This window comes from Chelonoidis abingdonii, chromosome 2 (assembly GCF_003597395.2).
Source record: "Chelonoidis abingdonii isolate Lonesome George chromosome 2, CheloAbing_2.0, whole genome shotgun sequence".
Taxonomy (NCBI): domain Eukaryota; kingdom Metazoa; phylum Chordata; order Testudines; family Testudinidae; genus Chelonoidis; species Chelonoidis abingdonii.
Window position 1 is genome coordinate 235,801,190 of NC_133770.1, and position 13,046 is coordinate 235,814,235.

Sequence of the window (13,046 nt, forward strand, 5' to 3'; positions counted from 1 at the left end):
GGAGTACAGAAATCGATTTAAAGAGCCCTTTATATCGACATAAAGGGCGTTGTAGTGTAGACCAGGCCTCAGTCAGTAGTTGGTACTATCTGCATTAATCACCACAACTTGCACTGCTAGACAAGATCTCTCCATTACCTCTGCCTGTTATAGAACAGTCAACACACTCCTGACAAGTAAAGTAGGCTATAACCTAAACCTGAAATAGCACTAGTTATTCAATTTGTGCATGGCATTGAACATACTCTGAATATGATTTTTATATTGTATTCTTAATATTTAGAAGTTGTGTTTACAATTGATTTGGTAAATCAATATAAATTAATTTACATGTGATTAATTGTGTATATAAATATGTGTATATATGTATGTATACAGAAAACCTTTTGTATCTATTATACATATTTTAAAATCCCTAATGGTATTTATAGGTTAATATTGGACTTTAAATATATTTGTATTTAGAGATGTTTATATTATTAGATAATATAGGGAAGGGAGGAGTGGATAGAACTGAAGTCATCAGAGATCCGAATGTGCCCACACTGGCTTGTTTTAAGTCTGTTAATATTTTTTGTTTTCGGTAGCAAATATACTTTGAAAGACACATGATAATTAACTATAGCTCTTTTTGTATGCCTGCCACTCTCAGAGGCTCAACTGAAGGCATATATTCATTCAAAATAACCAGTATTTAATATGTATAAATTCTGACTATCTCCTAGAGAGGTGGTTTTACAAATTCAACTTATCTTTAGAATAAGGCAATATATCTTAATATATCTTTTAAAACTTTCCATGACATTTCTTAGAGTGCCACTCCTGCAATATGAGGGGACTTCATCAATCTTCCAAAACAATTACAATCCTGGGACACCTTGGATTAAAAGAAAAAGTGCCAAGTAGCTTTATTGCAGGAAACTCATCTTGCAGAAACAAATGCCAACAGAAACAAGATGTGGGTAGGTGTTAGTATCATTCATTACTGAATTCCAGGAGCAGATGCACATTCATCTGAATTCACAAAAGTATAACTTTTCAATATATACAGTCTTGGAGTGATCCTGAAGGAAGTTACGTTCTTCTTGAAGGCTTTTTCAACTCAAAAGAGTTAGTATCCAAATGGAGGTAATTCTGAATTTTTCAAAGACATTGCAGTCATTTTTTCTAATAAAATGGATTGGTAATACTGGGATGCAATTGGAATACTACGCTAGACAGACCTCTGGACAAATCCAATTACACAAGACTCCTCTTCCAAAGCACAATATGCCAACCCTCATTATTAATGAATGAACTTGATTTAAAAGATATATGGAGGCGGAGACACCTCAAGGAGCGTGACTATGCATATTTCTCTACAGTACACTCATCTTACTCCAGAATTGACTTTTTCCATGTGTCTTCGGCACTGATTCCAGCATGCCTAGAAGCAGCTATTGATGCTATTAATTTCAGATCATGCTCCAATTATACTTACCACAGACACTGGTTGCGCATCATTAAAATCTCCTAGGTGAACTCTGCTACTAAAAGATGCAAAGTTTTGTTCTACAGTTGATACAGTCATTTCTAATGTCATATAAGAAAGAAGCACTCTCAGATACCATGTTTTGGGAACCTCTGAAAGCTACTGTAAGGGGTGAATGCATAAAATATGCCTCCAAAAGGAGAGAGAAAGACTCAAGTTACTAGACTTTCTGGACAAGGAAAGAGATGAATGGCAGAGAAAGTATAAGATTGACCCAAATAATGAAAACCTCCTATGTTCTCTAATCAATGCCAAATATAAATATAATGAATGCTTATCCTGCATTCATTGCCTTTTCATGTAATAGGGTCAAATAAAGATATTATGAATAGGGAAATAAAGCAGGTCAACTATTTGCCAGAAGACTTAAAATGGATCTAGCCAACAATACTTCTTCCTTACTACAAGAGGAGAGGAGTGCCATCTTTGAACCAATAGATATAAATAATCAATTTAAGCAATTCTAACAACGTTTAAATCAGACATCCTCATCAATTCCATCATTACTGAATGCAGTTGATATTTTTGAAAAGAGCTCTGGTTTTCACATTAACTTGAATAAATTGCAAGTAATGGATCTATCCAAGAGAACAGATCTTTCTCAGTTTCACCATTTTCCATTTGAAAAATGCAAGGAAATAACTTATTTAGGTGTTAATATTTATCCTAATCTTCCCAAAGTTGTTTCTATAAATATGGACTATGTATTAAAAGAAATTTCCAAGGATGTAGAAAGGTGGTGTCTCTTCCCTCTGTCCTTACTGTGGAGGAATAGAAATAGCCAAAGTGAATATCTGCACAAGAAAGACTTATCTCACTTGCTTATTGCCTTTCAAGGTCTCCTTTGTTTGAATAAATAGGCTTATCATGCAATTTATATAAGATAACTTGCTTGCCACTCTCTTAAAAAAATTCTGGGCAACTGGACAGATTTGTGTCTATATTATCTACCATTCCAAATGCGTCCTCTTGGAAGGTGGTTCCCCTCCAGTAGCTCTGTATACACACTGGCCTGGTTTGAGATTGAAAAAAGCCATAGCTATGCCATTTGGTTCCCTCTCTTTTATATACCTTAAGAGACTACCAACACACTTCTGGAAAAATCCAACCTTTGCATCTCCATGGGGCCTCCTGCAACTTGTTGATTACAGTGTCTGACCTTACTAATTCTCTTCTTGTACCACTATAGAATAGCTTATGTCTCAGGATCAAAGCTAGTTCTACGCTTAAGACAATTTAGATAGAAAAAAGATTAATAATAATTAAAGATATAATACAAAATAATAGACTGGCCTCCTTCAATTACATATGCAATATCAGCTACCGAAGCCTCACAGTTCCTTCTTTCGGCGACTATGCCAAGGATTCATGCAAGGATGGGAGACAATTGGTCTGTTTCAACTCTCACCTCTAGGAACATGTTAAGAAATCTGGAAACAAAAGCCACTTTGTAGGAATTACTTATAGGTGGCTATTACCTCTCAATCTTACTCTCAGAGAAAAATGGGGGGAAAAACACAGCATTACTGTCAGAACAGAAACCCAGGAAGATATTTGGCTTAACATGAAAAATACTTCAAGTTCTTTATCCTTGTGATTCTTCCAGAACAAGATATTGAACAGGTATTACGGGACTTCAGAATGTTTGTTTAAGGCTAGATTGGCACCACACAGTGAATGTTGGAGATGCAAATAGCTCCATGTCAACCTTTAACAAATCCTCTATACCTATCAAAAACATGTTTTCTGCAACACCCACATTCAGTGCACTCTCAAAAACTTTTAAGTGTTCCTATTTTTCATTCTCCAAGCTTGTATATTTTAGGGGTGCTGGATTGGTATTACCAGTTAACATTAAGAAATAGGTTGCAGTAGTGGCCAAAAGAGTTACCTCAGAAAATGGAAATCTGCAATTCCTCCCTCCTACATAGACTGGCTTAGTGAGCTCTTTACTATCGCATTAATGGAAAAAACGACACGGTCTAATAGCAATGCTTGGGGTAAAAATATAAAGCTATCTGGTCACACATGAAAACTGTTGCATACTTTTGCAGGTTCATATATATTAGTTCCCAATACTCATAGCTTATGTTCTCACTTACAGTATATATCTACTTAGTCACTTTAACAATTGATGCTCTGCATGACCTCTATGGGTTCAGGGTTTGTTTTGTGGGAGTGGGGGGTGTTGGTTTGGTTAATCGGTTTGGGTTTGTTTTTTCCCCCAGATTTTACAAATAATGAACACTGAAATTTGTTATTCATATGGTGTTTACATCTTGTGCATGTATTTATATCTCTTTTGTTTTGTTATGCATTTATATTAACAACTTGTAGTATTATCAGTCCTTATATCCTATTTATTTGATGAATTTGCTATCTCCTTAATCACTTTAAAGACAGCTGAGGTCAGCTGGTGTGCTTTTGCTAGCAGTGATTCAATTTGAACATGTGAGTAGAGGAGTTGGAGCATTGTGTACCCATTAGTAAGACAGAGCCAGAATTTATTGATGTTCAGGACAATTTGTAAAACTAGTCTGTTCACTCAGGTTTCTGCCTGAAGAAGTGTTAGAAGAGGATATTTATTTTTACAGGTGGATATAGGATGTCTGTATATCTGTTGACAAGGGCCTGATAATTTAAAAAAAAAAATATTTTGTATATGCACGTAGAGACAAAGATGGGAACATTAATATATATATATAAAATTCAGTAAGTGGTTAAGATGTAAATTTAAAAAAAAACACAGTGAGTGCCCATGACAGACATGAAGGAACACACATTATGACCTGAAAGGACAAAAGGTGAATTACCAAGCTAAAATGAACATTGAAGTACAATCACAAATGTGTGCTGAATGCTTGGTTAGAGAAAAACAGAAATAAATATAAAATTCATTATCCCTGCTATTTTTATGCCTGTTAGTTTGTAGCCATGGTTTACGGCACCAGGAGAAACAGAATTCAAACCTACCTTTTTACGTAGCTTTTCTGCAGCATTCAGTTCAGCTTTAATGGTCTTATCAAACTTGTTTAAGAGTTTTGGTTTCTTCTTAGCTAGAAGAGTTTAAGAAAAAACAAAAAACTTCGATGAATTTCCCTGAACTTTCACAAGTACATGTTTGGAAGTTTCCTTTAACCACAGCACAATAAGGTAGGTTCAGAATACACTGGAAAAAAATAGGCAAGCATTCATTATGCCTACAAAAAACTATTTACATATGAAAGTCAGCATTTATGCACTTACACTGAATAACTGTTCACTTAAATGGACTTTAGGGAATAAAATTATCCAGTTTGCCTGTACAAATGTCTTTTCTGACTCGATACTGTCTAAATAATTAGTGCAACAAGAAATACACACTGCAAATAAAATATACTCAACAAAAATTTATTTTCCCATATTGAAATTACATTTCACTGGGATTTGAATCCAACCGTGATTTAAAGATTTCTTGTGATGCAGAATCCACCTCAACCCTTGGTAAGTTTTTCCAATAGTGAATTACCCTCACTGTTAGAGACTTCCATCGAGTTTGAATTTATCTAGCTTCAACTTCTAGCTATGGGATCTTATTATGCATTTGTCTGTTAGGTTAAAGAATTCTCTATCATCAGAAATTCTCTCTCCATGATCAAGTTACCTCTTAACCTATTCATTATTAAACTAAAGATTCATAAATGATCTGAAAAAAGGAGTGAATAGAGAAGTGGCAAAGTTTGCAGACAATACAAAATTACTCAAAATAGTTAAGTCCAAAGCTGATTGCAAAGAGTTACAAAGGGATCTCACGAAACTGGGTGACTGGGAGACAAAATGGCGGATGAAATTCAATGTTGATAAGTGCAAAGTAATGCACATTGGAAAAATAATCCCAACTATGCATACTACCAGATGGCATCTAAATGAGCAGTTACCACTCAAGAAAGATCTTGGAGTCATCATGGATAGTTCTCTGAAAACATCTGCTCAATGTCCAGTGGCAGTCAAAAAAAAAAAGATATTGGAAAACCTTAGGAAAGGTATAGATAATAAGATAGAAAATATCTTAATGGATTTAGAGAGTGGCATGATATGCCCACACCTTGAATACTGCATGCTGTTCTGATTGTCCCGCTCAGAAAATGTACATTAGAATTGGAAAAAGTGCAAAGAGGGATAACAAAATGATTAGGATATGGAACAGCTTCCATACAAGGAGAAACTAAAAAGACTGGAACTGTTTAGCTTAGAAAAGAGATGATTTACGGGGATATGATAGAGGTCTGTAAAATCATGAATAGTGTGAGGAAAATGAATAGGGAAGTGTTTTTTTAACCCTTTATATAACACAAGGGACACTCAATGAAATTAATAGGCAGCAGATTTAAAACTCACATAAGGAAGTACTTCATTACACAATACACAGTCAATCTGTGGAACTCATTGTCAAGTGATGTTGTGAAGGCCAAAAAGTATAACCGAGTTCAAAAAAAGAATTAGATAAATCCATGGAGGATAGAGCCATCGATGATTATTAGCCATGATTGTCAGGAATGCAACTTCATGTTCTTATGTTATTACATAAATTGAGTCTCTTTACTCTCTCACAGTTAACCTGTTTTCCCTAATTTGATGATTTACAGTAGCTCTTTTCTGAATTTTTAAACATCTTTTTTGAAGTGTGCACATCAGGATTGGGTGCAGTATTTATTACATTCATGGTCTCATTAATTCTGTATACAGAGGTAAATACTGCCTCCCTACTCCTAATGATGCCCTCTTTATATGGAATAGTATTAGTCCTCTTAACCACAGCATCACACTGTGAGCTCATGTTTAGTTATTTATCCACCATGACGACGAATCTTTTTCAGAGTCACAGCTTTCAAGGACATTTTTTATTTAAACGAGATTTAATTATTTCTTTGTTTCTCTTGGGACAAAAAGCCATGAATAAAATGAGAGGAAACAGAAATATTACACCTCTGTGTAGGAGTTCAGAACAGCAACAGTATTTTTGATTAATATTACATGTAAATGTCACACTGTTGCCATGTCAGAGCACCTCCTCCTGGCCCCTCAGCTTCTGTTTTCCCTTCTCAGAGGTCCTCCAACATTACCTTAGGCTAATAAACACCCATGACACAAAGTAATTTATTAAAATGGACACCTCAAATGACAAAATAAAGTTCAATACTATAACTCAAATGGTTTGGGCTCCACTATCTTTCATGAGTCCAGGATCTTTCTTTGTGTCAACTGTCCCTCAGACTGGACGGCTCTTGGGCTTACCCTCAGAGTCCCTTACGAGAGTTCAGAAGCTCAAATGAAACAATAAAACAATGTCCATCCACCTAGGGTTTAACAGAACTCTCAAGACCCTCCTAGGTCTTTCTCAGCTCCTTGCCCCTTGTATGTGACTACAGGGCATTCCCCTAGGGCTCCCTGTTGTTCCCGAGTCTCCTTCTCCTGCTATGCAGGCCTCCAAGCTTCTGGTCTGTCTCTCTATTCCCAGGCAGGACTTGCAAGGAGAGCGCAGAGTCTGCTCACGCTCTCTCTGCTCCAATGACAGTTTTATTATTTATAAAAAGTGGATCATCTTCAAGAGGACAGATTGAGAAAGATCCACTTGAGAATATCCCATACTCCAGTGGTAGGCACTTTCCTGCAGTGTGAGACGCCCATATTCCAATCTTTTCTCACATTAGGCAGAGGAGGAACCTGATCCCAATCCTCCCACATCCCCAGCAAGGTTCCCAATGATTGGGCTAAGGGCTAGGGAGGCAGCTGCTTCCTTCCAGCTGTTACGCTTTTGTCAAAATAACCAAAATCAAAATGAACATTTCAAAATTGGGTTGAAACAAAACATTCCATTTATACATTTCTGAAGCATGTTGATGTTTTTAGTTCAGTTGTAACCATTTAGTGAACTCAAATTTGTGAATAGTTTGGGTCGACCAAATCTGCATTTTTTGGTGAATACACCATTAACCAAAATTGTTTTGCCCTCTTCTAGTCCTGACCACTTGTGGTCATTAAAGGTTCTTTGCCACTTTTTGTATAATACTGTGTCTTGGCCAAATTTTAATTCTAGTAATTATAGTTTCCAGACCTCAGTTTCTCCTGAAGTTTCAAATGGAGAGAGTATTCTTTTATATTTTCTTTATAACCTGTTGTGTAGCATTGCTGTGAACTGTTAAATGCCAAATTTCATTTCAGAGGTGGTGATATTTAAGTGTTGTGTAAAGTATCCCTTACCCTTCTTACAGGCCTCTGTGAAACTTTCAGTATAGGAAGCGCTTTGGTATACTTAGATGAAAAATACTAGAGAAGCACTAATTTATTATAATCATTATTTTATCCCTATTGATCCCTGATACAACACAGTGACTAACTGGATTTCAAAAACTGCTTTGTAAGAGGGGGAAAAGCTATACAAAATCTTAAGAGTTTGCTCCTACTTAGTATTTACTAACAAACAGGATTAAGAATAAAATTGAAAAGAATCTCACTTCGTTTACAGATTGTTTTTGCTTTCCTAACCATTTTATTGTCTCTTTGAAAGTCAGCATTTGTAGATGAGTACAGAAGAAAGTACTTCAGGAAGACAATGATGATAGAATCAAATTGATCCTATGAGTGTTTTACATAATATAGAAACAGCCACTCTCAAATTGCACTATCCAAATGCATAATGTAATATGAACTATTCTTGTGACTATGGGGATATTTTGAGTGAAAAATGCAAAGCTCTTTAACACAGAACAATTAATACAGATAACACAGAATGAATTGCATTTCTTTTGTTCATTTCCCCATGGAAGATTTAATAGATCTTCATTTTACTTTGTGGCCTAAGCTGATATTCTGTTTTGCTATGTCTCTCTTTTGTATTGATCTATGAGAGGAGAGGAAAGGATTTATTGTATTTTCATACAAATATAAAGTAAAGTAATGTTTTAGCTATGATGAAGTCTTGATCGAAACATTCATATATTTTGAACCCAACAGAAGAAATGCAATTGTTATTCCTTATCAGATTGGTGGACCATCCAGTCCAGTATCCTGCCTCCAGCAATGACCAGCACCATATGCTATAGAGATGGTGCCAGAAACCTAGTAAGGAACAATTATGAAAAACATGGCCATAAGAAATCTGCCCACCAGCTAGTGATTAATATAGGCCCTGAAGCAAGAAAGTTTATATCCTTCTCCTCCTTCCCACCTATCTAATGTATCTTTGGATTGTCTCATTATCCATATAGTCATGATTGCTCCCAAAACAGTTGGGAGTGCTTGAATGCACAGAATTCCTGCGTGTTTTACAGGACAGAATTTTCAAAGGCTTTCTCCACTTTTCGCCTTATGGTAGCATCTCAAGACCTCAACTGAGATTAAAACTTTGTGTTAAATACTGTAATACCCACGGTAAGAAACAGTTCATGTCATAAAGAGCTTACAATCTAAACACTCAAAGGATTGCAGAGAAAGAAGAGCCACAAAGATCAAGCAAATTGCCCAGTTCAGCAAGTCAGTGGGTGAGCCACAAACAGAAATCAGATCTCCTGATTCCAAATGGATCATCCTGCCTCTCTTTATCTTCAGGATTAAACCTGCTAACCAGAAAGATTTATGGCACATGAACAACCAACAAATGTGCCTTGAGCTCAGTACTTTCATGAGAGAGTTCTTTTGGTGAGAAAACCCGTTAGATTTTATTATTTGCTTCTTTATTCCACATATACAACTTGATTTTAAATAGTACTGTACTTTTTTAGAGAGTTATTTTTTTGGATTCAGTCAACATTAACAAAATTCTGGACACTGGAACTCTGTATATAGAAAATCTTTATACATTTGTGACTTTCCAGAATTTAATTCTCAGTCCTTACAGCATGAATCAGGATTTAATTGAAAGACTAGCTAAGTGAAAAGAAACCAACTATCATAAGAAATGAAGGTAAGTTACATGGTCTTAAGGCTAGGGTTTAGAGTTAACATATACAGGAGCTATTTTATGTCTCGTCCTTCTCACATCTGTTGAGGATGGGAAAGGTTATTTTCTTTGGGGGAAAGGGGGCAGACTGTCCCACACAGGGAGTATATCCTATTGATTTGAGGACAGTGCTGTTCACGTAGATATGAGAAGGAAGGGAGACATCAGGCATATAACAAGCAATGACACAGAAGAGATAGTGAGAAAAAACCTCAGCACTGTAAATTGGACAGATATGATATACTGAGTCTCTTTCTCAGAGAAGTAAGCCTTCCTTTTCCCTGGCATCTGGTTTAGATGAGGGTTGGAAGAATCTTTCCTCTGTTTCAACGAATAATATCATTTTGATCCCCCTTAAAATTAAATATCAACTCTATACCAGCAGGAGGCCAATATGCAAAGCTGAAAATGAACTGTTAACATAAATATTATTCAGCTGTGAGGCACTAACTAATACGACACAGTAAACATTACATAAAGGGCAATCATTTTCATCTGCCCGTTTTACTGAGATGCTGTAGGATTCATATGGGACCTTTCAACGCAACCATCAAGTATTCCAGTATATTAAATGTAGCCTGTAGTCTCCCTGCAGGGGTATTTTAATAAATTATACATAACTTCTTTCTAGTGTAATAATCCTTTACCAGATGAGGTCACATCTGTTAAAAAAGGCATTACGGAGAAGCTAACTAATCTGGTTTCTGGAAAAAACAAAAACAAAAACAAATCCATCCTAAACAAACGCAGAGTGATATGACCACTTAGGAGATTTACATTTCATCTCTGCCCAGGTACTAAAATAATAATTATGCATTTATATATCATGCTTTGGACTTGCAAGAACAGTATGAGGTGTGTTCAGTTACAATCCTGGATAAAGGAACAGGTTTGTTATTCAGTGGCATACAACTACTAGAAAATGAGTGTGTGACATATAAACACCTCTCACAAAACAATTTCCATTGTCAAACAATGGGTAGGGCCCTACCAATTTCACGGTCAGAAGGTTTTTAAAAGAGTCAATTTTGTGGTTTCAGATGTTTACATCTGAAATTTCAATGTGGTAACAGTGGGGATCATTATCCAAAAGGAAGTCGTGGGTGGAGGTCGCAAGGTTATTGTAGGGGGGTTGTGGTATTGCTACCTTTACTTCTGCTCTGCTGCTGACGGTGGAGCTGCCTTCAGAGCTGAGTGGCCAGAGAGCAGCCGCTGCTGGCCAGGGGCCAAGCTCTAAAGCCAGCTCCCCTGCCAGCAGCAGCACAGAAATGACAGTTGCAGGATATGGGGTGGGTGGCTTCCCATTCATTGAGGTTTTCCTGGCAGCCTTCTGCCCAGATCGGGGCTGACATCTGGGCAGAAGGCTGGGCAACCTCTCAATCCCAGGTCAGGGGCTATCCCAGCCAGTAGCCATGGAGCTTCCTGAAGGTGGGTCTGACCCTGCTCTTCCCCTGAACGGGCTGTTCCCAGAGAAGTCCCGTCCCTCCCCAGCCCGGGCCGGGACTAGTAGCTATAGCCCAGCCCTGCCCCCCCCCCCCCCCCACAATAGCCAGCTTTCACAGAGGAGATCAGATTTCACGGTCCATGACACATTTTTCACGGCCGTGAATTTGGTAGAGCTCTAATTATAGGGCAGCGTATCACCTAGAGGAAGGCTTTATTTTTATTGTTCAAAATAAGACAAAAGAAGTTGTAATTAATGTTGATGAATAATGCATATCTTATTTTTATGTGAAGAAACATTGTATGGTTTGGATTTTAATAGATTGCAAGTTACTTTTAATGGGCCTCTTATGCACAAGATTCATCAACTATTTATAATACAGGCACTTTTTAATTGAACTTTTCAAAAAATGTAATCAGTAAAGGGTGAGATACCAGAATCACAATACAGCAGGATCAGGAGAAGAGGTATATTTTGTCCTTATGCGATACATTATTTTAGCCCTTGACTTAAAAGTGCCCCTATAAATTTTTGCTCCCAAGAGAGGACATCAGAAGAATATCATTAACAACTATCCTAGAATAAAGAATAGGAGTACTTCTGGCACCTTAGAGACTAACAAATTTATTGTAGCATGTAGTCCACAAAAGCTTATGCTACAATAAATTCGTTAGTCTCTAAGGTGCCACAAGTACTCCTATTCTTTTTGTGGATACAGACTAACACGGCTACTACTCTGAAGCCTATCCTAGAATAGTTATAGTTAATTTTAACTGACTTTAAAGTATTTTATTTTGCATATATTCATATATGTTGCAGAAATATTTTCCCACTGTTCTTCTCCTTTTAAATTTTGGGCACAGAAATTTTGCAATACTGTAGTTTTACTCTGACACAGATGTGCACAAATGCTCACTTGATGGACTAGGAGTTGTTCAGATACCTTTTAGGGCCATGATGAAGAGATCTCAACTAGGAGCAAGAGCCTCCTCTCCCTTCTCCTCCCCACTGCTTTTTCGTACAATGTAGGGGGGATGCTTTGTCCTCCTTCCTTCCTTATGTTCATCACGTGGTGATTGGAAAGGGAAGGAGTGGGGCAGGGGATGTCGCATGCTGCATCTAGAGCCCAGAATCTGGGCCTTGTCCTGCCTACTACTGCTGCCATTAGGTGGTTGGGGTGGTGTTGGGGGCTGGACAATTGGTTCTTATTTGCTAGTGGTAGGGTGTTGTGGGGGTAGGTAGAGTTTGTGGGCTTCTTGTTTCTGCCCCACCCTTAGCCTAGTTGCTGGATCCCTCGTGAAGTTGGGGAGCAGGCTGAGCTCCAGTTTTGGGGGCTGGAAAGGATTTTTTCCCCATATTGGAAACTGGAAAACGACTGTGTGGGTTTTTTCACCTTCCATCGGGCATCCTGGAAGTCTGGTCTTGGGAGGCTTAAATTACGATGGTCACAACTTTGGCGGGTTTCAAAGCAGTTGATGGATTAGAAATGGTCTTATGAGTTTTCTGTACACGCGGAGGCTGTTTGGACATTGGTCCTGAGCACAAGGCATAGGGAAGTGCTATGCCTCTATATCTCATAAAGCTTGTAGGTCCCTTCCCCTCATCTCCCCTGTATCTGGTGTGGTGGAGAGGAGCTGGTTGGGGGTCTGACTTCCAGTCAGGATACGTTGGCAGGCCTCAGGGTGTAGAGGGGGCATGGCCTTCATACCCACCCTCTGGCTTATAAAACAATCAGGCCATTTGTGCCCATTAAGAACCACACTGGAACAAGCCTATCTGACAGTCTGGGGTAGTTTTCCCAGTTAGGGAAGTCTGGGATAATGTTGTGGCCTCTTTATTTAGCCATATTATGGTGTCTGTGTCTCTCTGTTTCCATGTCAACAACAATGAACATGGACAGAAGTGGAGGCTGTAGCTTTATAAACCAAATCCAAAATAAAAGAACTAGCTGCAAACTACCTAGCACTAGCAGTCAAGTGCGGGTTCAGATCTGTTTAGACAGGGCAACCCCCAGCAACTACCACCCTGAGGCCTCGCCTTCACTGCTCCATTAACCCCCCCCCCCCCGCCATCCCACGTGACATGAACTGACC

At 38.0% G+C, this 13,046-nt stretch overlaps 1 protein-coding gene across 16 annotated transcripts in view; it reads right to left on the reverse strand.

Moving 5' to 3' along the window:
* ASPH (aspartate beta-hydroxylase) overlaps positions 1–13,046 on the reverse strand; it is a 522,004-nt gene that overhangs the window by 362,653 nt on the left and 146,305 nt on the right. For all 16 annotated transcript variants that reach the window (XR_012655352.1, XR_012655354.1, XR_012655353.1 and 13 more), the window contains one exon: positions 4,505–4,587. Coding sequence is in view for 13 of the 16 variants with exons in the window: in XM_075063044.1 (XP_074919145.1) it covers positions 4,505–4,587 (83 nt within the window). In the remaining 3 variants the exon portion in view is untranslated. The remainder of the gene's footprint in view (positions 1–4,504; positions 4,588–13,046) is intronic.